This window comes from Anser anser (genome assembly GCF_964211835.1).
Source record: "Anser anser genome assembly, chromosome: Z".
Classification (NCBI taxonomy): Eukaryota; Metazoa; Chordata; class Aves; order Anseriformes; family Anatidae; genus Anser; species Anser anser.
The window spans coordinates 18072658-18097194 of NC_139723.1; the positions used below are offsets into that span (position 1 = coordinate 18072658).

Sequence of the window (24537 nt, forward strand, 5' to 3'; positions counted from 1 at the left end):
GTGACTGTAATGACTAGACTTCTATTGACTATAACAGGAGGATTTTCCCCCTGCATGCCTGTATTCACCTACTTGTAGACACCTGTGTTATTGTGTTCTGGCACTGAACTACATGTCCACACACAAATTCCTAAATTTGTGAGCTGAACACCATTCCTATATCTAAAATTATCACCTGAAGCTCCCTTTTAGGTGAGGCAGGAGAGAGACACATGTCTAAAGTGCAATTCCTCCTGTCTTAGTGCAATAATTCAGTGTTTAGATGGGCCTACTTATCTCCATTGACATGTTGGGATCTTTGAGTAAATTCGGGGGTAAGTGTATTCACTGGGGACATATTAAAGAAGGGATTCCATTCTGGAAACGTGCCTTGTGGATTCCTCCCTTATTTCCAGCTTTTGGCCTGGAACTGAACAGCCTTCTGTGCTCTGTGCCTAGTCTAGAAGCCACATGTGAACAACTTGGATACATTAGGGCACCTCCCTGAACACAGAAATCTATGTTTAGTTAACTGAATCAATTCCATAATTTAGTTTAAATTAATTCTGTTCTCAGTATCCGCAGCTGGGGAGAATATACTAGCTTACCTAAGCTATACCTTAAGTTACAAAGGAAGGACGGAACTGTCTCACTTTTTTCCCACCAAATGCCTTTTTTATATTTAATTTTTCCTTTCCTGAATAGGACACTCTCTGCCCATTACCTTAAATAGAATAGATGATGCTTCCCTTCTCTAGGTGAGTAAATGGCTTTTTGTTGTACTAGGTGCCATCTCTTTTGCATTTAATTTATATATAATTTTTTCCAATGGGATGGAAAAGCATGCACCCCTATATCGAGTAGCTATTAAGCACTGCCAATTGAGGAATGAATCTTTCACTGAACCCTAAAATTATGTCTTGGTCTATACATTAAAAATATATATGACAAATATCTGAACAATCTAGCTGTTTAGTGGAGTTTATGTTTCTGTTTCTTGACTGAGACTAGACACAATATCATATTCTAGAATGACAGCCCACTTGGGATGATTCCTAACCTCTTCAGAAACCATAGCATATTATGACAATGGAAATAATTCTGACATGCTAGGCTCACATATACAGGGGAAATGCTCACTTTTCAGCTTGACCTGAAGGATAATACAGGGCTAAGCTCTTTGTCTTCCTGTGTTGACAAGTTTGCTCATTGTTCACTCATGGTCACAGATTTGTCCTGAGAGTTTCAAAACAAAGCTAGAACATGGGCTTGCAAGAGCTCTGTGTTTAAAACACAGTAGAGACCTAGACTTATTCTCTTATCTCAACATTTCATTAATAAAATACATATAAAAATGCTTCTTTGTCTGCCTTCCTTCACTTAGATTTATTGCTAACTCTTTTATTAATGCATATCTGGAATCTTGACCTCATTCACCCCATGAAGTTTGCAGTTGTATTTGCAACCTCCCTTTCCTCAACTCCTGATAACTGATGGCTTTCAAATCTCAGCTAAGTATCTAGCTGTTATTTAGTTTGTTTCTGAGCATACTCAGGTGAGTGTGCTTAGGTTGTTGGAGAAATACACAGCATTAGATAGATATAGGCTCATCTGGACATCTAAATCAATTTGGGTGACTCCAGTACATAGTTTTCCCTGAAAGTAATAGATGAGTTTAGAGAAACTGTATCTTGTTAAGGGCTGTATGGAGAATATTGTACCTTGCAGAGATGTGTGAAATCTAATTAAATAGTAAAAGAGACATTCTCCTGTTTTTTAATTGTGCTTTTCTCCTATAATTTCTCTATCTTGCTTAAATTTGCATATTTTTCTTTTTAAGCATTTCAGGGAAAATACATCATTCCAATCCAAACATCTATATGAACAGGAATTTTCACATCCTTTCAATATAAAAGACTTATCTATAAAATGTGATCACTTTCACTTAGCAGGGCAGACAGACGTGATGTTTCTTCCACCTTCTTGGGATATGATGTCTAATTTTACTTGAATATATGTGTACTTACTCCACTCAGATAAGCTCATATTGATGTCTGTAATAAAATATCCCCAAAATTGAATTGCTACCAGCTTTGCATTTCATTATGAATACTTTGTATGCCTCTGATAAGCATTTTCCAGTTTGGATTTTACCCAGGCTACTAGAGTCAATGCTTCTGATATCTCAGAGAAATGGTTGTTGGTCTTTATTAATAACAGGTCTCCAGGCACCCAGTTTACATTTTATGTAAGAGTTTCATGCTTCCAACAACATCATGCACTGCTGATTTAGTGCCTGCTTCCCCCTAACCTCAGTAGTGGTGTGTTGCTTTGCAGATCCTCTATCTACCAGTGTGACCTGGAGTTCCTTGTAAATACAAAGATTCTCACTGTTTTCCTCTTTTATAATCATAATATTTATATTTACAACACATAAAGGCCACAGCCAAGACTGTCACTAGCTCTGCACCTCATCGTGAATTCTTTCTGCACTGCTAGTAACTGTTCTTAGTTAAACCAGAGCCTGACAATATACCTAGTATAAAGCATCTTTTCTCTAAAAAATTATGATGTTGGTTGGATGAGACAGGCTATCAGAAGCACAAGGAGTTCTAATGATTACTAGATCTAGGTACATCATTAAAATGGTCCCTATTTCAAACTTTTCCTTGGTGACTTTCACACATGTCGCTCTGAAGACTGTTTTACTCTCATTTTCAGTTGATCTTCATGTTAACAACATTTTCTTTCCACTCCCATGCCCAGTGAGTCAGGTACTGCACAAATGTATTTGTACCAGTACCAAGAAGTTCAGAGACTTGTAGTATTTTGGATTCAAGCTCTAAGCTGACAAAGGGTGAATTATGTTCTACTTACTAAAGAGCAGTAGATTGTAATCTCAAGCAGACAAATGACTAAAAATAATAATAATAAAATGATGTCACTGTCATAGCAATGTATTTTAATAACAGTACCAGGTAGGTAGATATTCTCGTGTGTGAATGTAAAAATAAAAGCATCACAAACATAACTCTGCTCATGTTCTGATAGGCACGTCTAAGTACAGATATATTCAGACCCTCACAGATTCTTTCACGTATCTCAGCTCTGGACATATACAGCAGTTACAGGTAGAACAGCTTAATTTGAATGAACTGAAATCTGGTGATTTGAAAAAAAAAAAAAAAAGGAAAAAACCGTAATGATTTCAAGTCATTTTCTGACTTAGACAACTTCTAATTTTTGTCATTAATGTAGCTTTTAGGTGAGGACAGTGAAGTTCTTTTCCATAGCCTCATCAATTCTGGAAATGTTATTTTAACTTAAACCGGAAACGTTTCCAGAACCTGTTCAGAATAAGAATGAGAAAAATCGAATACACAACTTCTCATAATAGTGACTCTGGTTTTTAACTAATGCTGTCTTACAATTTAACTGCTCTGTGAGAGAAGCAAAGAATATTTTAAATCCATATCATTTGAATGAATGTTATTGCAGTCTGCAATAACAGAATTCCTAACAACAGAATAACAATAGTTGAGTGCACAGAAAATCTCAGTTGATAAATAAAGATTGAGAAACAGTAAAAGCTTTCCTCACAATTTTACCAAATTTGCACACTTCCAAGTTCAGGTCTATGCAGACACAGACCTGCTGCTGCTTTAGTACACAAGAGGGAGCTATTGTTCACAACAGCTTTTCCAATGCTTCTCTCAGTTTTTGTTGGAAATCCATTCCTTGCTTTCAGATTGGCTTTTTCAATTCAGTGATTAATGGGTACTGGAAGGTATAGTGGGTTTAAGTGGCAAGGTTGTGGTAGCAGCGGGCCATAGGGGTGGCTTCTGTGAGAAGAATCTAGAAGCTGCCCCACGTTAGATACGGGCCCCACTGCTGACCAGGGCCAAGCCAATAAGCTATGTTGTTTGCACCTCTGTGAGAGCATATTTAAGAAAGGGGAAAAAAAAGTAACAAAAAAGGCTGCTTCACAGCAGCTGGGAGAGGGGAGTGAGAAACAGCCTTGCAGGCACCAAGGTTAGTGAAGAAAGATGGGGGAGAGGTACTCTGGGCCCCAGAGCAGAAGTCCCCTGCAGCTTGTGGTGAGGACCATGGTGAAGCAGGCTGTCCCCCTGCAGCCCATGGGCCCCACACGGAGCAGATCTCCACGCTGCAGCCTGTGGAGAGGAGCCCACGCAGGCGCAGGGTGTCCGCGGGGATCTGCCATCCGTGGGGGACCCGTGCTGGAGCAGTTTGCTCCTGGGGGATGGACCCCATGGTACAGAGCCGTGTGGGAGCAGTTCTTGAAGAGCTGCTGCCTGTGGGAATCAGCTTTTGGATTCTTTCCTTTGTTTCTCACTTCTGTAGCTTGTTAGTAATAGGTAATAAATCTTACTGTCTCCCTACTCTGAGTCTGTTTTGCCTGTCACGATGATTGTTGAGCGATCTCCTCGTCCTTATCTCAACCCTTGAGCCCTTTGCATCGTATTTTCTCCCCTTTTCCCTCTGAAGAGGCGGAGTGAGAGAGCCGCTGAGGTGGAGCTCGGCCACCCACCCGTGTAAAATTACCACAGAAGGTTAAAAAACAACACCTGACAATCTTGTCCATACGTAGATAGGTAGAGATCTAATGAAGGAACGGGACGCAATAACTAAGGCTTATGCATCGCTCAGGCTTCCAGTTCAGCTGTGAAATCCACGCCTTAGGTCACTTAGGGTACCAGGACTCCCTGTAGAACATACAGGGGTCTCCAGCAGTGAGACTCACTGAGCAGAGGTCTGCAAAAGCTCCATGGGAAATGAAAACAAGACTTCCGACATCCATGAGGAACGTGGCTTTCTCTGTGTGAGACTGGGAACAAGATAAAGGATGGTGATTGCTAGGTCTGAGCTAGCACAATCGTAGGTTAACGACCCAAAGATAAGGGAGTAAAAGACTGTATGCATAGATAACGGAACCAGCAAGAACTGGCTTGACCGATGAAGTCTGTCAAAGACAGGAAAGGCCAGAAGATTAGCAGCTAGGAAGACTTCTGCCCTTCAACGGAAGACCACCAGAGTGCGCCGGACGACCACGCAAGGGCTCCAGTACGCACGAGAATAGGGGTGGGAACCTACGTGAATGATTCTTTGGAGACCTGATGAATATAGAAGAGACTTACGGGAAATGAAATGAATATCTCTATATATACAGCTAACAGAAGCACACTGCCAGTAACCTTTGGTGCGCAAGTTAGGTGGAGCTATCCCCCTTGCGGCCGGCGCGTGTGCGCAGTGCCAAATAAACACACCTGCTTTAAAACCATTCTGAGGTTATCGAGTCTGGTTTCTGCAAGTCAATTTGGCACCCCAGATGGGACCCTCTCTGTCTGGCTGCGGGACCTGCTGAGGACGGGACTCTGCTGGGCATCCCCGAGAGTTCTCAGGAGGACTCCCCTACTCATTCAGATCATTGCAGGGACAGACAAGGACCATCAAAAATGGACCAGGTATGTTGTAAAATAAGTGGATACCTGTAAGTCATGAGGAGATGTCCTACACGAGGTAAAGAGCGGTGGTGCTCGCCGTGGGTTGGGAATTCCTGGAAGGCAGTACCAGGGTACATGGTATATTGTATATTCTGTGGAATCCTATGAATAAGGCAGTAGCAGAATAAGGGCTGTACCCTGTGGAATGGTAACTTGGGTTCTCCTGGCTACAACAGCAGGAGTTGTGTGCCATAAGTATTGTCATCTGTTGTAAAAGTCTGGTACCGTGTATTAGGATTTGACTTAAAATGTTTGATAAGGATCTGAGGCAAACGGTTATTGGTTCACAATTTACTATACAAATGAGTTTGGTTATTTTTCTAAGTGATATATTCAAGTGGTATGAATGAGAAGTGTAAGGGGCCTCTTTGTGTGATTGTGTGATTGTGCTGTGTGAGTGAAATGCAACATCATGGTGAAGCGAGTGCAGAGTCCTGATCTGCAGTTCCACTATGCCGTGAGGAATACAGCTGGAGACGGACGAAGTGTAAGAGATGGAGAAAAGACATCACAATGGAAGAATTTCAATTGAATAGAATTACTATTGATAAAAAGACCCCTCTGGGTTGTATCTTGGCCCATTGGAAGGACATTGGTGGGCCACCTGGAGAAAATGTTAATCATAAGAACTATATTAAGTATTGTAACTAATGGTGGACTTAATGGAGAAAAATAAATTAAAAAAAATCAGGGTCCAGACTGGGGAGACATTGATCTAATGTTGGGGGAGATGATGGAAACAGAAAAGCATCTAATTCTTAAAAGAGCCTGAGTTCATGTGCGAGCTCAGATTGCCAATGGGACTGCTCAGGAAACTGCAGATGATTGCATTCCCCTGACCGACCCCTACTGAGACCCTAATCACCCTGGAAATTATGAACGGTTATGTAAATACCAAAATATGGTTAAATTGGGAATCGAGAACCAGTTCCAAAAGCTATAAATCATTCAACCCTGTATAGTATTCAACAAGGTCTGAAAGAAACCCCTACAGAATTTTTGGACCAACTAAAAAAATAGAAAAAAATAGAAAAAAAGAAAAAAAAATAGAAAAAAAAAGAAGAAGAAAGACAAAAGAATGTTGGCGGCAACCTTACAGGAGGCTTGAGGGGTAGAGAGAGAGGAGGCTGAGAGAGCCACTAGGGGGAGATCAATGTGCTATATGTAGACGGAAGGGACACTGGGAGAATGAATGCCCCTCTAGGGGAAAGAGAAGCAAGGAACATTGGAATAAAACACGGGCCCCACATAAGCACAGATTGACGGGGAACTGGGGAATCTACCCTAGCGGATTCAACGGTTGAAATAAACCTAGGGAATGAAGAGAGAGGCATGGATGTTTTTGTTGGTGTCCTGGTTTCAGTTAGGATAGAGATAATTTTCCTCCTAGTAGCTGGTAGGGTGCTATGTTTTGGATTAGGATGCGAAGAGTGTTGATAACATCCTGATGTTTTAATTGTTGCAGAGCAGTGTTTACACCAGGCCAAGGACTTTTCGGCTTCTCGCTCTGTCCTGCCTGCGGGCAGGCTGGGGGTGCAGCAGGAGCTGGGAGGGGACAGACCCAGGACAGCTGACCCAAACTGGCCAAAGGGGTATTCCATACCACCTGACGTCATGCTAAACAATATATAGGGGTGGCTGGCCGGGGTGGGGGGCCGGCTGCTCAGGGATAGGCTGGGCATCGGTCAGCGGGTAGTGAGCATCGTGCATCACTTGTTCCGTACACATTATTATTAGTAGTACTATTATCATTATTATTATTATTGTTTTCCTGTCTTAATAAACTGTCTTTATCTCAACACACATGCTTCACTTTCCCGTTTCTCTCCCCCATCCCAGAGAGGGAGGGGGGAGGGTGAGTGAACGGCTGTGTGGTGCTTAGCTGCTGACCGGGTTAAACCACAACAGTTGGATACAGGAGCTTCTTTCTCTGTATTAATCCAAAAATTGATTCTGGAAAATGCTGAGTCTGTAAAAGTAATAGGAGCAACTGCCAAGAGGAAAAGTTATTTTTTTGCAATTTTTGAAATTTAAACTGGGAAAAATGATTGTAATACATCAATTTTTATACTTACCCTATTTGCTAAGGCCCTTCTTAGGAAGGGACTTGCTGGAAAAATTGGATGCAAAATTTTCTTTTGAACAAAGGAAAATGGAAATAAAAGTAACATATTAAGCTCTGAAGTCTATCTATGCGTGGCGAGTCCAGAGAAAGCTCCAGATAGGACTCCCTGAATGGATGTAATTATGAACCAAGTGTATCTGGGAGTTTGGGCTACAGGAATACCTGGGGGAGCAAAGAATATAGTACCTGTGAAAAAAAAAAAAAGTGAATTGAAGGAAAATGCTCCCAAAGTATGCAAAAAGCAATACCCACTAAAGGTGAAAGACAGAAGGGGAATGGAAGGAATAATCAATAACTTTCTTAAATATGGACTATTAGTAGAATGTGAGTCAGAATATAACACTCCATATAGGCCCGGTTAGAAAGGCAGATGGAACCTGTCATATAGTTCAGGATTTAAGGGCCAACAATAGGATAACAAAAGATTTATATGCTGTAGTAGCCAACCCCTACAACCTTTTGACAAAATTAGAGAAGAGTCAAGTTTGGTTCACGGTACTAGGTTTAAAGGATGCCTTTTTCTGCCTGCCCATGGCACCTGAAAGCCAGAAACTCTTTGCCTTTGGATGAGAAAATCCTAATAGAGGACGAAAAACTCAGCTTACTTGCACTGTGTTATCACAGGGGTTCAAGAATAGCCTCACCATATTCAGAAACCAAGTAGCCTGTAATCTTGAAGCTTGGAAAACCCCTTCAGGGAAAGGGGACACTTGCAATATGTAAATGACGTGTTGATAGCTACTCAAGAAGAAAAGGAATGTGTAGAATGGACTATTAGTTTACTAATTTTTTTTTTTTTTTGCTTTAATACTGTGAACCCAGCCTCTTTCCTTAGTATCAGAGTTTTTTGCATCAAGACCATGGACACAGTATACTCCAGCCAACCACCCCTAGAAGATGCAAAGGACTGGTATATAGATGACAGCACCTTCGTCCGTCAAGGACTTCACCTCCCAGGATATGTGGTAACAAACATCAGCCCAAAAGGCTGAAATCATCGTCTTGGTAGGAGCTCTTGAGCTGGCAAAAGGGAAAAGAATTAACATTTGGACAGATTTGAAATATGCCTTTAGTGTGGTGCATGCATGTGGGGCAATTTGGAAGGAGAGAGGACTCATCATCCTCAATTAAACATGCAGAAGAGCTAAAGTTGCCATTTTGCACTGTAAAGGACATCGAACAGGGGATGCTGATATTGAAAGAGGAAATGGATTGGCTGATGCAGAAGCCAAAGGGGCAGCAGAACGGGCATCTGAGAGTCAAATTTTGGCACTAGTAGCAGGAACAGAAAACCAGGCATTAACAAAAGTCTTAGAAAATGAAGTAGAATATTCTAAGATCAATAAGCAATTAATTGAAGATGTAAATGGAAAGTGTTACGTACAGGTTTAACACAAATAACTGATGGGAGAATTGTGATACCATATGATATTGGATGGTATTTGGAGAACATAATATACCATGCTGGGGAGCTGAAGTTTTTAAGTAGTTAAGTTAGATAACAGTTAAGTAGATAACAGTTTTCAAGTAGAAAATGGATAGGACCTAATTTGTATGCCATTGACAGACAGGTATCGAAACAACGTGTCATATGTCTTAAAAATAATCCACAGGCAGGAATCAAACCGCAAACAGGAACAATAGGGAAGGGAAATGTTCCTGGGAAACAGTGGCAAATTGATTTTTTCGAACTCCCAAGAAAAGGGGGGGTTTAGATGCCTATTGGCACTAACGGACACCTTTTCCAGATGGCCAGGAGCATTCCCATGTAGAACTAAGAAAGCCAGAGAAGTGTCCAAAGTCTTGTTGAATGAAATGATACCGAGACTTGGTATACCCTCAGTAATGTCATCTGGCAGGGGACCACACTTAACTGCAGAACTGACCCAACAAGTCAGCAAAGTGCTGGGGATCGATTGGCAACAACACACTCCGTATAGGCCACAGGCAAGTGGCCAAGTGAAAAACCATGAACCATTTGATAAAACAACAGACTGGTAAAATCTGTCAAGAAACCAATATGTACTGGTAAAACTAAGCTCCTTTTGAGATACTGGATGGCAGGCCTTACTGAATGCCGTACAAAGGAGAAGATGTAACACAAGTGGGAAACCAATATTTGCAACAACATATTATAGTTTTGGGCAAGCAACTAGAACAAATCAATAAGAACGTTTTAGGCACTAGACCTTTTATTTGCCTCCCAAGGGGAAGTATGCACTTGAATAAATATTAGTTGCTGTATGTATGTAAATGAGGCAGGACGAATTGAGACTGATCTCTCTCTCTCTCTCTACATATATGTATTTGAAAAGACCAAGATCCTACATAAGGTAGTTCAAGATGACACCTCATGGGGTTTTTGAGAATTATGCAACAAAACGACCTCTTGGTTACCCAACTTTTCTTGGCTTAAGCAATTGTTTAGAGGAATATTGATCTTCCTTTTACTAGTATTCTTGACCTGTGTAGTGGTACAGTGTGCCTTTTGGTGCTGTATGAAAGGACTAGATGATTATGAAACCCGGAAGTGTAATCAAAACAAGCACCAGGGCAAAACTGGTAAGAATTTTATGAAATCTTTGAACCAAGAAGGATTGTTATAAGCAAAAGAATTTGCTTAGGCTAAAGAAAAGGGGGGACTTGAGACAGGAAACAAGATAAAGGATGGTGATTGCTAGGTCTGAGCTGGCACAATCGTAGGTTAACGACCCAAAGATAAGGGAGTAAAAGACTGTATGCATAGATAATGGAACCAGCAAGAACTGGCTTGACCGATGAAGTCTGTCAAAGACAGGAAAGGCCAAAATTAGCAGCGAGGAAGACTTCTGCCCTTCATCAAAGACCACCAGAGTGCGCCGGACGACCGCCCAAGGACTCCAGTACCGGTACGAATAGAGACTAGAGACGGGAACCTACCTGACTGATTCTTCAGAGACCTGATGGCTGTGCGAGAGACTTACGGGGAAAATGAAATGAAGATGTATATATATCCCACTAATGTAAGCATACTGCCGGTAACCCTTAGAGTGTGTGTGTTAGGCGTAGTGATCCCCCCCACACCTGGTGCCATAATAAAGAATACCTGCTTAATAACTTTCGTTATTGAGTTTTCACTGTGTCAATGCTCACCTGTGAAACAAGAATTGGAAACTTGTCACCAGGTATCCAGATGACAAAAATGCCTGGCAGCACCAAGATAATCCACTGGGACAGGCAAGAAAGATGTCTGGTGGCACCTGCTGAATGCATACAACTGAAACATGTCCCGATCCCCAAAAGAAGTTGTCAAGAGCAAATGAAATCAATTCCTGCACTTTTTGGGAAGGAACAGAGGGCTTGAACCATCAACTGAGGAAAGAAGAAAGAATACCAAGTGCTTAGGAGAGGCTCCCAGGTGTGAACACCTTGGCCTTGGTGACCAAGGACCACCTAATTGCATTGCCGTCAGCACTGAGTACATCACCTCAGCTTCTGTGTTGTATGCTCACCATTTATCTAAAGTCAGTTTGTCAAGGACTCATTGCTTTGTATTGGTAATGATAATGACTGACACTATTTAAAAACTAAGTATGAACAGCATGAATTACTTAGGAACATCAGTACTTTTTTCAAAGGTTGAAACTGCACTGATTTTTCTGTCTTCTAAGCACTCCAGTCATGGTGATGTCCAGTTAATTCCCTGGATGATGTTTGAATCTAGATAGTCATTTGTAACACTAAGGATGTGACCTTTCCTCTTGAGAAGTAGACTATATATGCCCTTGAACTTGCTGATTTTATTATAGTTTTCCTTGGATTTGGCAGTTAATCTTTGGTAATGCTTACATGGAACACAAAAGTTAATCAGAAAGAACACTTTCTTTTCTAGGTTGCTGTTGCTGCTGTTGCTGCTACTAGCTTCTTCCTGATTTCTGTTGTTCTGTCTCTATGTGTAACCAATCTATATGTGAAATAATGGAATTTCACATCATTTTCTTTGTTATCTTACTGTGCAAAGACTATTAGAAGCCTAAACACCAAATAAGTTCTTTAAATATATTTCAGAGGAAGTCATATTTAGATTCTTTCTTAGTGGACAGCCTATTTAATTAGGGTGAGACTCAGTTTCAGACATCATTCAGTATAGCTCTTGCTAAGTATTTGTCTACCTTTTTCTGTATTATAACAGAATGTGTGCAGGTGGAATTCTGGATTACAACTTTCCCTGAACTTACCTGCATAGCTAGATAATTTTGTTAAATTTTTTATTATTTCCATTTATTTATTTATTTATTACTTTGTGTGTTCATTTTAACGTTAGGTTAGCTTGACTTCATGTTTGTAAATGGATAGTTTCACTTTCTGTCTGTGGAAAATTAAAACTGTTGAATGGCAAGTATTTCTTGCACAGGCACTGATTAAAACCTGCTCTCCCAAGGAATGCTGATGAACCACTGTGGTACAGGAAGTTTGTTTCTTCAGGAACACACCTAGATCAGCTGAAGTAAGACCATAGAAGGCTGCAAAAAAGATGAAACTCAGGTGTGTGGATTTCTTCTTTGCATAGTACCCGAGCTATGTTTCAGATCTTTTCTCCTGAGGTAGTAAGAGACCTTTTGTCATTATTGGAGGAGGCATTAGATATAGATGTAATTTCAGGCAGATAAAATGAATTCTTAGGACTGAAATTGCTTTTCCTTTATTTAAGTAGTAAACCAGAAAAAGCCGTTCTTCATTTTTACAGTCCTTCAATATGCAGTCCTCCCTACTGAAGATTTTGAAAGGTGTTTTCCTAAAAATCCTTTGTCTCTGTGGTTGTCACCATGCCTTTCTAGGACTCCAGTTGTGTGCTATGGTTAAAACATGCACTTTACCATCACCTTGTAATACTTGCTTAAAGTGCATTTCACGGTATGCTTTATCTTGCTTCTCAAACCCACCCAATATGGCAGAGCTTCACCATTTTTAGCACCTTGGTTTCTAAAATCTTTGCAAGGGGGTTGATTTAGATATATAGATCTTGATATACAGGTAATAAGTGCTGCTTACTAGCTGGCACAACGGTCAATTTTTGATAGATAAAAATGACTGAAATAAGCCAGTCAGGTGGAAATACAAAGTTGTCTTCATCTTCACTGACCTTCCTACTTGGAGAACTGGACCTGAACAACTCTGGCACCTGCAGAGCACTCAAAGGGCAGTCAAGTATGCTGTCTACTAATACAGTTTCAGCCCGCAGCTTCAGTATGATTTGTGCTAAGTCATGCTGTGGAGGAAAAAATCACCAGACCTTAAAACCACTTGAATTTATCCTTTCTTTTAAGGATCAGTGCATTTCCTAACCTCTGCTCTCATGTTTTCAAAACTGCAGTGAACAAGAAATTAGTTTGTTCATGTTTAAATCCTCAGAGCACTACTGTTCATCCTCAGGAGATGATTACATAAAAACCAGAACACATCCAAACAGAACAGTTGAAGAAAATAACATTTACAGAAATGTCATGTTAATATTAAATAACATTTACTGTATTCCCACAGGTACGTGGTATATGTTCACAGAGGAAGATGGTCATAGCTGCCGCTGTACCAGGAGCTGGCCATTATGGAATCAGGAGAAAAGAGACTATTGCAAAAGTGTCAATCCTTGTTAACTTCTCAAATATGCCAATATGCCACATATGCTGCTACAAAATCACAAGTCTGTCTTGGTGACAGCAAGAATTTGAGAAGCTGTACTCATGAAAACACATTTTCAACATTTTTATAAGCATGTTTATATTTGAGTCCAAATGCATTAGAATGTACTTCAAAATGTCAGTTCCATGATACTCCTTCCTTCCTCCCTCCCTCCCTCCCTCCCTCCCTCCCTCCCTCCCTCCCTCCCTGCCTTCCTTCCTTCCTTCCTTCCTTCCTTCCTTCCTTCCTTCCTTCCTTCCTTCCTTCCTTCCTTCCTTCCTTCCTTCCTCCCTTCCTTCATTCCTTCCTCCCTTCCCTCCTCCCTCCCTCCCTCCCTTCCTCCCCTCCTTCCCCCCCTCCCTCCCTCCCACCTTGCTTCTGTGTGAAATAAACATGGTATCATACAGCACTGGACAGTTTTTCATTACAGAAATTCACTTCCACCCTGCACAACAAAGCTCACGATATACACAGACCAGAGCTAAGCCGTCAGCTTGGGCAGTGTTGTGGTTTAACCCGGCTGGCAGCTAAACACCACACAGCCGTTCGCTCACCCTCCCCCCTCCCTCTCTGGGATGGGGGAGAGAAACGGGAAAGTGAAGCCGGTGAGTTGAGATAGAGACAGTTTATTAAGACAGGAATATAATAATAACAATAATAGTAATAATAGTGATAATGATAATAGTATTAATAATAATAATGTGTAAGAAACAAGTGATGCACAATGCAATTGCTCACCACCCGCTGACCGATGCCCAGCCTATCCCCGAGCAGCCGGCCCCCCCACCCCAGCCAGCCACCCCTATATATTGTTTAGCATGACGTCAGATGGTATGGAATACCCCTTTGGCCAGTTTGGGTCAGCTGTCCTGGGTCTGTCCCCTCCCAGCTCCTGCTGCACCCCCAGCCTGCTCGCTGGCAGGACAGAGCGAGAAGCCGAAAAGTCCTTGGCGTGGTGTAAACACTGCTCTGCAACAATTAAAACATCAGCATGTTATCAGCGCTCTTCTCATCCTAATCCAAAACATAGCACCCTACCAGCTACTATGAGGGAAAATTAACTCTGTCCTAACTGGAACCAGGACAGATATCCACCCCTTATTCCATACCATTTATGTCATGCTCAGGTTACACTCTTTCCAATACATTCTAATTAATCTTCATCTATGATATATAGCAATCATGGTAGTGATGATATACAGTATTATATAATAATTAACATACTACAATTCAACTCATGGGCTATTCTCACCCAGTATCAAATCCCCTTGAGGTACACACCGGACCTCCCCATTCTTTTGCATTACCCACCACGTGCATCCAGGTTCCTGAGCAAAAGCAATTCCACGAATGGGTTTGCCTTTTCCTGAGGCAGGAGTAGCCCAGACTGTTTTACCCAGCATGTTTCTTACGTGCACTACAGGAACTTTATCCCCTTCTACAGTGCGTAACAGGTTTGATTGGGCAGGTCCAGCTCGGTTGGCAGATCCCCTGGTATTGACTAACCAGGTGGCCTTTGCCAAATGTGTATCCCAATTTTTGAATGTCCCAGCACCCATTGCTTTCAGTGTAGTCTTCAACAGTCCATTGTATTGTTCAACTTTCCCAGAGGCTGGTGCATGATAGGGGATGTGATACACCCACTCAATACCAATGCCCAAGTGTCTATAAGGTTGTTTTGGAAATGAGTCCCGTTGTCTGACTCAATTCTCTCTGGGGTGCCATGTCGCCATAGGACTTGCTTTTCAAGGCCCAGGATAGTGTTCCGGGCGGTGGCATGGGGCACAGGATATGTTTCCAGCCATCCGGTGGTTGCTTCCACCATTGTAAGTACGTGGCGCTTGCCGTTGCGGGTTTGAGGGAGTGTGATGTAATCAATCTGCCAGGCCTCTCCATATTTATATTTCAGCCATCGTCCTCCATACCAAAGAGGTTTTGACCGTTTGGCTTGCTTGATTGCAGCACATGTTTCACAGTCATGAATAACCTGTGCTATAGTGTCCATGGTCAGGTCCACCCCTCGATCACGAGCCCATCTGTAGGTTGCATCTCTACCTTGATGGCCTGAGGTGTCATGGGCCCATCGGGCTATAAATAATTCACCTTTATGTTGCCAGTCCAGGTCCACCTGAGCCACTTCAATCTTAGCAGCCTGATCCACCTGCTGGTTGTTTTGATGTTCTTCAGTAGCCCGATTCTTGGGCACATGAGCATCTACATGGCGTACCTTTACAACCAGGTTCTCTACCCGGGCAGCAATATCTTGCCACAATGCCGCAGCCCAGATGGGCTTGCCCCTGCGCTGCCAGTTGTTCTGCTTCCATTGCTGTAACCACCCCCACAGGGCATTTGCTACCATCCATGAATCAGTAGAGAGATAGAGAACTGGCCACTTTTCTCGTTCAGCAATATCTAAAGCCAGCTGAATGGCTTTCACTTCTGCCAACTGACTCGATTCACCTTCTCCCTCAGCAGCTTCTGCAACTCGTCGTGTAGGACTCCATACAGCAGCTTTCCATCTCCGATGCTTTCCCACAATACGACAGGACCCGTCAGTGAACAGGGCATATTTCTTCTCATTTTCCGGTAGCTTGTTGTACAGTGGGGCTTCTTCAGCACGAACCACCTCCTCCTCTGATGATATCCCAAAGTATTTGCCTTCTGGCCAGTCCATAATCACCTCCAAGATTCCTGGGCGACTGGGGTTTCCTATTCGAGCCCGCTGAGTAATCAGTGCAACCCACTTGCTCCATGTAGCATCAGTTGCATGATGTGTAGAGGGGACCCTTCCTTTGAACATCCAGCCTAGTACCGGCAGTCGGGGTGCCAGGAGGAGCTGCGCTTCAGTACCGACCACTTCCGAAGCAGATCGAACTCCTTCATATGCTGCCAGTATCTCCTTTTCAGTTGGAGTATAGCGGGCTTCAGATCCTCTGTATCCCCGACTCCAAAACCCCAGGGGTCGACCTCGAGTTTCCCCAGGTTCTTTCTGCCAGAGGCTCCAGGTGGGACCATTCTCCCCGGCTGCGGTGTAGAGCACATTCTTTACATCTGGTCCTGTTCGGACTGGCCCGAGGGCTACTGCATGAACTATTTCCTGCTTAATTTGCTCAAAGGCTTGTCGTTGCTCAGGGCCCCATTCAAAAGCATTCTTCTTACGGGTTACTTGGTAGAGCGGGTTTACAATCAGACTGTAATTTGGAATATGCATTCTCCAAAACCCCACGACACCTAGGAAAGTTTGTGTTTCTTTTTTGCTAGTTGGTGGAGACATAGCTGTTATTTTGTTGATCACATCCATTGGGATTTGACGACGTCCATCTTGCCATTTTATTCCTAAAAACTGGATCTCTCGTGCAGGTCCTTTAACTTTATTCTGTTTTATGGCAAAACCGGCCTTCAGAAGGATTTGGACTATTTTCTTCCCTTTCTCGAAAACTTCTTCTGCAGTGTCACCCCACACAATGATGTCATCGATGTACTGCAGGTGTTCAGGAGCTTCCCCCTGCTCCAGCGCAGACTGGATCAGTCCATGGCAAATGGTAGGGCTGTGTTTGCACCCCTGGGGCAGCCGATTCCAAGTATATTGGACTCCCCTCCAAGTGAAAGCAAACTGTGGCCTGCACTGTGCTGCTAGAGGGATGGAGAAAAATGCATTAGCGATATCAATTGTGGCATACCACTTGGCTGCCTTTGATTCCAGTTCCTACTGGAGTTCTAGCATGTCCGGCACTGCAGCACTCAGTGGTGGCGTGACTTCGTTCAGGCCACAATAGTCCACTGCTAGTCTCCACTCACCATTAGACTTTCGCACTGGCCATATAGGACTATTAAAAGGTGAATGAGTCTTGCTGATCACTCCTTAGCTCTCCAGTTGACGAATTAGCTTATGGATGGGACTCAGGGAGTCTCGGTTGGTGCGATATTGCCGCCGGTGCACAGTTGTGGTAGCGATTGGCACTTGCTGTTCTTCAACCCTCAGCAACCCCACAACAGAAGGGTCCTCTGAGAGACCAGGCAAGGTAGACAACTGTTTAATGTCTTCTGTCTCCAAAGCAGCTATGCCAAAAGCCCAGCGGAACCCTTTTGGGTCCTTGAAATATCCTCTTCTAAGATAGTCTATGCCAAGGATGCACGGAGCATCTGGGCCAGTCACAATACGGTGCTTTTGCCACTCATTACCGGTTAGACTCACTTCAGCCTCCAATACAGTTAACTGCTGGGATCCCCCCGTCACACCATAAATACAGATGGGCTCTGGCCCTTTATAGCTTGATGGCATTAGAGTACATTGTGCACCGGTGTCTACCAAAGCCTTATACTTCTGTGCGTCTGACGTGCCAGGCCACCGAATCCACACAGTCCAATAAACTCGATTGTCCCTTTCCTCCCCCTGGCTGGAGGCAGGGCCCCTCTAGTCCTGGTCAGAATCTTCGTTTCTGTGTTTAAAGGACTGCCTGCTGGAAGTTGGAGCAGCAAACTTTTCAGAGAACTCCTTTTTCCCAATTGTTTTCCTTTGCAATTCACGTACCCGTGCCTCTAGGGTCGCAGTAGATTTTCCATCCCATTTTCCCATGTCCTCTCCATGGTCACGTAGGTAAAACCACAGGGTGGCGCGGTGTGTGTGCCCGCCATATTGTCTTCCTTGCATAGATGAACATTTACCCCTAATAGCTGAGACACTGGTTTGTACAGGTGGGGAGGAAAATAATCTCTCTTCAAGTTGGTGGATCTTTTCAGAAAGTTTCTCCAAAGTATTCTCTTTTAGCTGGTGGACACTGGTTCGTTCAGGTGGAGGGGAAGATAATCTTTCTTCAAGTTGGTGGATCTTTCAGAAAGTTTCTCCAAAGCATTCTCTTTTAGCTGGTGGACACTGGTTCGTTCAGGTGGAGGGGAAGATAAATTCTCTTTAAGTTGGTGGAACTCTTCAGAGAGTTTCTCCACAGCTGAGACACAGGCCTGTAGGGAAGAGGAGAGATTTCCTTCGTACTGCCGGAGTATTTTAGTCACTTCATTCACTGTGGGATTCTCCTCCTCTTTCCAGGTTAGTATTGCCAATGAGCTGGCATATGATGATGGTGCACTCCGTACAAACTTCCGCCACATGGGTGGTGTACACCAGACTGCATCTGGATCTGCGGATGTTTGTGCGTCGTCTAGGTCCTTATAAATTACTTCCCGTACGGCCAATTCCCTCAGGTACTGAATTCCCTTCTCCATGGTGGTCCATTTGCCTGGTAGACATACAAGTTCTTCCTTGAAGGGATACCTTTCCTGCACAGCTGACAGGAGACGCCTCCAGAGGCTGCGAGATCGTGCTCCATCTCCAATTGCTTTGTCAATGCATGCGTCCCTAGCAAGGGATCCCAGCCGCCTGGCTTCCTTGCCCTCTAATTCCACATAATTGGCTGCCGTGTCCCAGCACCGGAGCAGCCAGGTGACAAGCTGCTCGCCTATACAGCGACCAAAATCTTTTCGCACATCTCGTAGCTCACGCTGGTATAGAGTCCGGGTAGTTACTGTTGATTTTTCGACATCCTCATCCTCCTCTTCAGTCTCCTGCACCTTTGATGGCCCAGCCTCGTCTTCACTATGCCCAGACTTAGCAGAAGACTGTCTGCGTTCTAAACGACCTGAGCCTCTATACCATTTCTTCACCTTGTCTACAGGGGCAACTTGCACTGCTACAGCTCGTTTCTCTAACCCAGACACAGGGTCTGCCACAGGGGTTGGAATACCCTCTGCGGGGTCAACTTGCACTGCTACAGCTCGTTTCTCTGACCCAGACACAGGAGTGGGAGCAGCTGCAGGAGCTGGAGCTGCTGCAGGGGCTGGAGTGGCTGCGGGAGCTGGAGCTGGAGCGGCTGCAGGAGCTGGAGCAGCTGCAGGAGCTGGAGCTAGGTTGCTAGTAGCATCAATTGCAGCTCGATAGGCACAAGCCAGACCCCAGCACGCTACAGTGATTTGTGTCACTTTGGAACTGCCAGAGTCATGACACCTTTTTTTCAAGCATTCCGCCAGCTTTTTAGGATTTTGCAGTTGTTCAGGGGCGAATGTCCAAAACACTGGAGGTGACCACTGCTCTAGAAACCTGCCCATATCCTCCCACACTCCCTGCCACTCGCAACTATCCCGCCTCAAGACAGATCTCCGGATGAGATTCCTAAGTAGTTGTTTAACCCTCAACAAAACCTGAAGCGCATTCAGGAGACATAACAACAAGAGCAGGCTGGTCTGAGTATCCCAAGGATATTCAACATCTCGGAGAACCACCGTAACTAGCTCGGGGGATAAGAGGGTGGTGGTGAAGGAGAAAGGGAGAGTGAACAGGTAGGGAAACATGTCTTCCCCTGTCCCCTTCACAGATTGGCTCCCTAACGAAAACAGGCAATAGGTGTAATTGCTAATAGTTTCCGAGATATGGGTTCCAAAGTATAGAGTCGACGTCAGTGCTGAGTACAAATACCAGGTTAAAGTCGTGACCAGATATTTCATCTTTTCATAAGCCATTGTTACACCGCACAGTACCATAACAATCTTAAACCAGGGCCCGGAAAGGATAAACAGTGCAACAGGGAGCACATACAGAAAGTAACGCGCTATAAAACTCAATTTGGAATACAGGTACAGCAGACTGGAGATCAAGGCAATCAACATGGTGACTAGCAACTATTAAGCAGGTCCAATACTTATACCAATTTTAGTTTAACACACTCTGGTCAAATTTGTCGATATCTCAACCCTTTGAGCCCCACGTTGGGCACCAAAAGGGCTGTTGTGGTTTAACCCGGCTGGCAGCTAAACACCACACAGCCGTTCGCTCACCGTCCCCCCTCCCTCTCTGGGATGGGGGAGAGAAACGGGAAAGTGAAGCCGGTGAGTTGAGATAAAGACAGTTTATTAAGACAGGAATATAATAATAATAATAATAGTAATAATAGTGATAATGATAATAGTATTAATAATAATAATGTGTATGAAACAAGTGATGCACAATGCAATTGCTCACCACCCGCTGACCGATGCCCAGCCTATCCCCGAGCAGCCGGCCCCCCACCCCGGCCAGCCACCCCTATATATTGTTTAGCATGACGTCAGATGGTATGGAATACCCCTTTGGCCAGTTTGGGTCAGCTGTCCTGGGTCTGTCCCCTCCCAGCTCCTGCTGCACCCCCAGCCTGCTCGCTGGCAGGACAGAGCGAGAAGCCGAAAAGTCCTTGGCGTGGTGTAAACACTGCTCTGCAACAATTAAAACATCAGCATGTTATCAGCGCTCTTCTCATCCTAATCCAAAACATAGCACCCTACCAGCTACTATGAGGGAAAATTAACTCTGTCCTAACTGGAACCAGGACAGGCAGCCACTGTCAGGCGTTCACTACTGTCCAGTCGCCCCTTGGGGAACCCACTTGCACTGTTCGCTTTCCTCACAAGTTTACCAAATTTGCACGCTCCCAAGCTCAGGCCTATGCAGACGCAGACCACCTGCGGCTTCTTTAACACACAAGAGGGAGCTATTGTTCACAACAGCTTTTCCAATGCTTCTCCCAGTTTTTGTTGGAAATCCATTCCTTGCTTTCAGATTGGCTTTTTCAATTCAGTGATTAATGGGTACTGGAAGGTTAAAAAAAAAAAACACCTGACTATCTTGTCCATACATAGATAGGTAGACATCAAAGGAAGGAATGGGTTGCAATACCTAAGGCTTATGCATCACTCAGGCTTCCAGTTCAGCTGTGAAATCTATGCTTCAGGTCACTTGAGGTACCAGGAGCCCTGTAGAACATACAGGGGTCTCCAGCAGTGAGGCTCACTGAGCAGAGGTCTTCAAAAGCTCCACAGGGAATGAAAATAAGACTCCTGACATCCATGAGGAACGTAGCTTGCTCTCGGAAATAGAGAGGAATTCCTCTCTGATTAATGCTCACAGTTCCTGCTCCACTCCAGGGACAGATGCCTACGGCACCCTGGTCACAGTGCGTAGTACTGGGATGAGGTGGCAGGGACTGTTCCCATTAATTTGCTTTCTTCAGGGTGGCCATGCCTCCTCTCTGGCTGAAGCTGGGCTTGATGGACCATGTGAAGGGGAGAGGTCTGGGGAAGGACTGAAAAACCTGAGAAATACTCAGAGGATAAATAAAAAGTTGGCTGCACTGAAGTAGATAGGAACTGCAAATGATGGCCTGGGTAGATTTTATGCAAAGAATCTGAAGAATTGGGGTATGCTTGCCGGAGCACTCATCCCAATGGCTCATGTTTTGTTTTTCACAGTTTTGTTTTGTTTTTCCCCAAGTCAGGACTGAATTTTGATAATGCTGTTACACTTACCTCATGAAAGAAAGACATGTTCTTTAATAGGTATGATTTTATCTGCTCAGATTTAGGGTAATTAGGCTATGCTATACAACTCTTCTTCACCAGAGTAGCCTTTTCTGTACAACTATGTGTAGTTGGTCTACTGAAAGGTATTGTCTTTACAGGAACGGTGTCAATTACGGCATCTGAAGCAATGCTGGGGCTTCATAATTAATAAACAGGTTTTAAAAGACCAGACAAAAATGATTCTATATATTTTTATTTACTGTGTATACTTACGTGGTTCTTTCCCATTCATACCAATCCCAGCTATTCACGTACAGACTGGAGTTATGCACTAAAAAATTATGTCGGTCTGTCACCTTCTGTTATGCCATAATTATTGCTTACAAGCAGCAGTCTATTGAAAAAACAAAGCCTTTAACATGACTGGCTGTCTAACATCTATGCTGCTGTTGTATTTCCCAGGTGAACCAACTCAGAATTTCATATAAGTGAATAAGGATACCCATCTGGTACGCTATCTGGCTACCCAAGTGTAGTCTGTTGGTTCAAAAACTGCCTGTCTTAACCTTGGGTAAAAGAAAACAGGGTACTTAATATTAAAAAGGTACCAGATAAGCATTAGTATCTTGAGTGTCTTAAGTACTCGAAGCCAGAAGGGAATTTCCACATTTCCTCTTGGCCAGCACAGCAATGGTGTTTTTAATATCTTGGAAAACAAAATGATCAGTATGCTGTGAATCAGCTGGCAATTTGCTTTGTGGCTTTTCTCATTAATTCTGCATGTTTCATTGCTTTTGATATACTTGACTCATACATCCAGGTCTTTCTTCTTAAAGAAAGTAGAAGCATCTCAAAAAGCAATAAATTACCAAGGTGTTTGAAAATGGGAGTCCAGGTCTCACAGATATAGTTATTTATAACAGAAGAAGTGGTGACAAGGATCAGCCATTAAATAGATCTGAGAAAAACACAGGTAGCAGTGTCAAGTGCAGATAAAGGAAAAGAGATAACCAAATATCTTTCTTGAATCGGAATAATAATGGGGAAAACAAGACTAATGGGAAAAGCAAGCATCTTAGGTGGGATTGACAATAAGTAAAAAGCTACTACGCGGAAGTCTGTAGCTGTTGTAAAGTTGCCATGCCATTTTGCAGAGCAGAATACAAACATATCAATGTACATTCTGGGCTTAGAGGAAGAAGCTCGTGAATTCTTGATAGTTCTAATTCTGAAGTGAAGGGTCTGTAATGTGCATATTGAAGTAAAAGTCACACTTGTACAATATGTATATAATTCCCTGGAGCATTTAACAAAAATACCTGACTGGTGAGGTAGGACTGGTTAGAAATGCTCGGAAGTTGGGCGACAGCTGATGACTAGGTTACAGTGCAGAGTAACCTTGGATTTCATATGACGAAATTATAGTTGTGCCAGAAGATAAGCTGTTGATCACCTTACATGAGCATGACATTTATTTCACCCATTCATGTAGAAAAAGGGAAGGATTAATTAATTAGTAGGAAAGCGGCACAAGAATACAGTATGCCTCTTTGATTTGTTCCACACCAAGTTGACATAAAGAAATACAGACATAGAAACCCAATAACAATCTTATCTGTATCTATGTCCAAAACCTAATTTGATGGAAATCTCAGAGAATGCGCTACTACAAGACTAACAATGAAGATCCTCTGCCCAGAACAGTCTTTCAGAAAATGCTTCTCTCTACTCCAGATTGGCTCAGACCAGAAGCCTCTGAAAAAAGCCTTACTGCAGAAGTACATAGCTTTCCCAGTGAAGATTGCTCAAGACTTAGTGCTGGAAGCCTGCTGTCTGAACTAAGCAAATGACTGCCTGCACAAGAAGAATTTGTTTCCAGCAGCCTCTTTTCCACAGTGGCAACATTCGGCCAGAGGAAGACGGGAAGCCAAGAGGAGATTTGCCTTTGTATCTGTTCCAGCCTCAGTCAATCCGTCTGCGCACAATTCAGCTCTCACCCCCGTGGAACACAAACACCTGTGAGGAAGTACAGAAACCGCTGGAATTGGAGGTGGTGGCATTACAACCAGCTTCAGGTGCATTCTTTGACAAGTCCTGCTGTTCTACTGGATGGAAATGGGAATGCAAATTCGGTCATGAAAATTAACTCACTGGGATGAAAGAGAATATCCAAGAGGAGACTGCAAGACAAAATTTCTTTCAAAGGAGGAAAGAACAAGGACAATGTCATATTTTTACAGATTCGTTGTTGCATTGCTTCATTGTCTCTCCAGGACAGTAAAATGGTAACACTGATGGACAGTAAAACCAGTTCATTTTCTTCCTATTAAAGTTTCTCTTCCAGTCTCCTTCCCAGACTCCACTCTTTTCCAGAGGCTATGGGGTGGAAGCAAGACTAAGAACATAAAGACAAGATTTGCTTCAACAATCAGGTTTGCTTATGGGCAGAAGAAGAAAGGTTAAGACGGCAGAAAATGAGTGAGAAATTACCAGAGAGGTGGTCTAATCAGAGAAAGGCTGTAGCAAAAGCCAGTCTCCTGGGTCAGCTTTACTCTACATTTTTAAGCACTTGTAACTCATCTTGGTGCCAGGAACTGCGGTTTACTTTTCAACTTCTTTTTTATAATTTGTGATAGTTACACATTTTCAGTCCAAAAATAAGATAAATTGAAAGCTGACTATAGGGTAAAAATACATAAAAAACAGAGCTGTGTATAGAAATAAAAAAATAGGATTCTGACCTAATTATTATGTATTTTTAATTTCCTTAATAACTTACCAAGGAACAGACAGGATTTTAATAAGAGCTTTCTTTCTCCACCTTAGATAAAACAGCTGACATGAACAAATGCTGCAGAGAACATAAAGGACTTTGAGGGATTCCAGGGCTTCATTCGGAACACTGATTCCATTTTCAAAAGCCATGTGAAC

At 43.2% G+C, this 24537-nt stretch overlaps 1 protein-coding gene and 1 long non-coding RNA gene across 3 annotated transcripts; one reads left to right on the forward strand and one right to left on the reverse strand.

The window, feature by feature from the left end:
- The first annotated feature begins 2566 nt into the window (after positions 1–2566).
- LOC310889091 lies at positions 2567–13449 on the forward strand. Of its 2 annotated transcripts, none has more exons than XR_014576375.1 (3): positions 2567–5462; positions 12020–12150; positions 13147–13449. It is a non-coding gene; the product is annotated as an uncharacterized lncRNA (long non-coding RNA). The 2 variants fall into 2 exon arrangements; XR_014576376.1 differs by having other exon boundaries at positions 12047–12150.
- Positions 13450–14239: 790 nt separating this feature from the next.
- On the reverse strand, positions 14240–17036 carry LOC310889190 (uncharacterized protein). The gene is made up of 2 exons (XM_083816298.1): positions 14596–17036; positions 14240–14253 (listed from the first exon to the last, which is right to left on the reverse strand). Exon 1 carries the CDS (start codon positions 16583–16585, stop codon positions 14861–14863), a length of 1725 nt encoding a protein of 574 aa, XP_083672424.1. The 5' UTR covers positions 16586–17036; the 3' UTR covers positions 14240–14253; positions 14596–14860.
- Between the last annotated feature and the right edge of the window lie 7501 nt (positions 17037–24537).

Bases quoted from the DNA above. Each gene is read 5' to 3' on its own strand.
- LOC310889190 (XM_083816298.1), bottom strand. From the start codon at position 16,585: ATGGATGTGATCAACAAAATAACAGCTATGTCTCCACCAACTAGCAAA.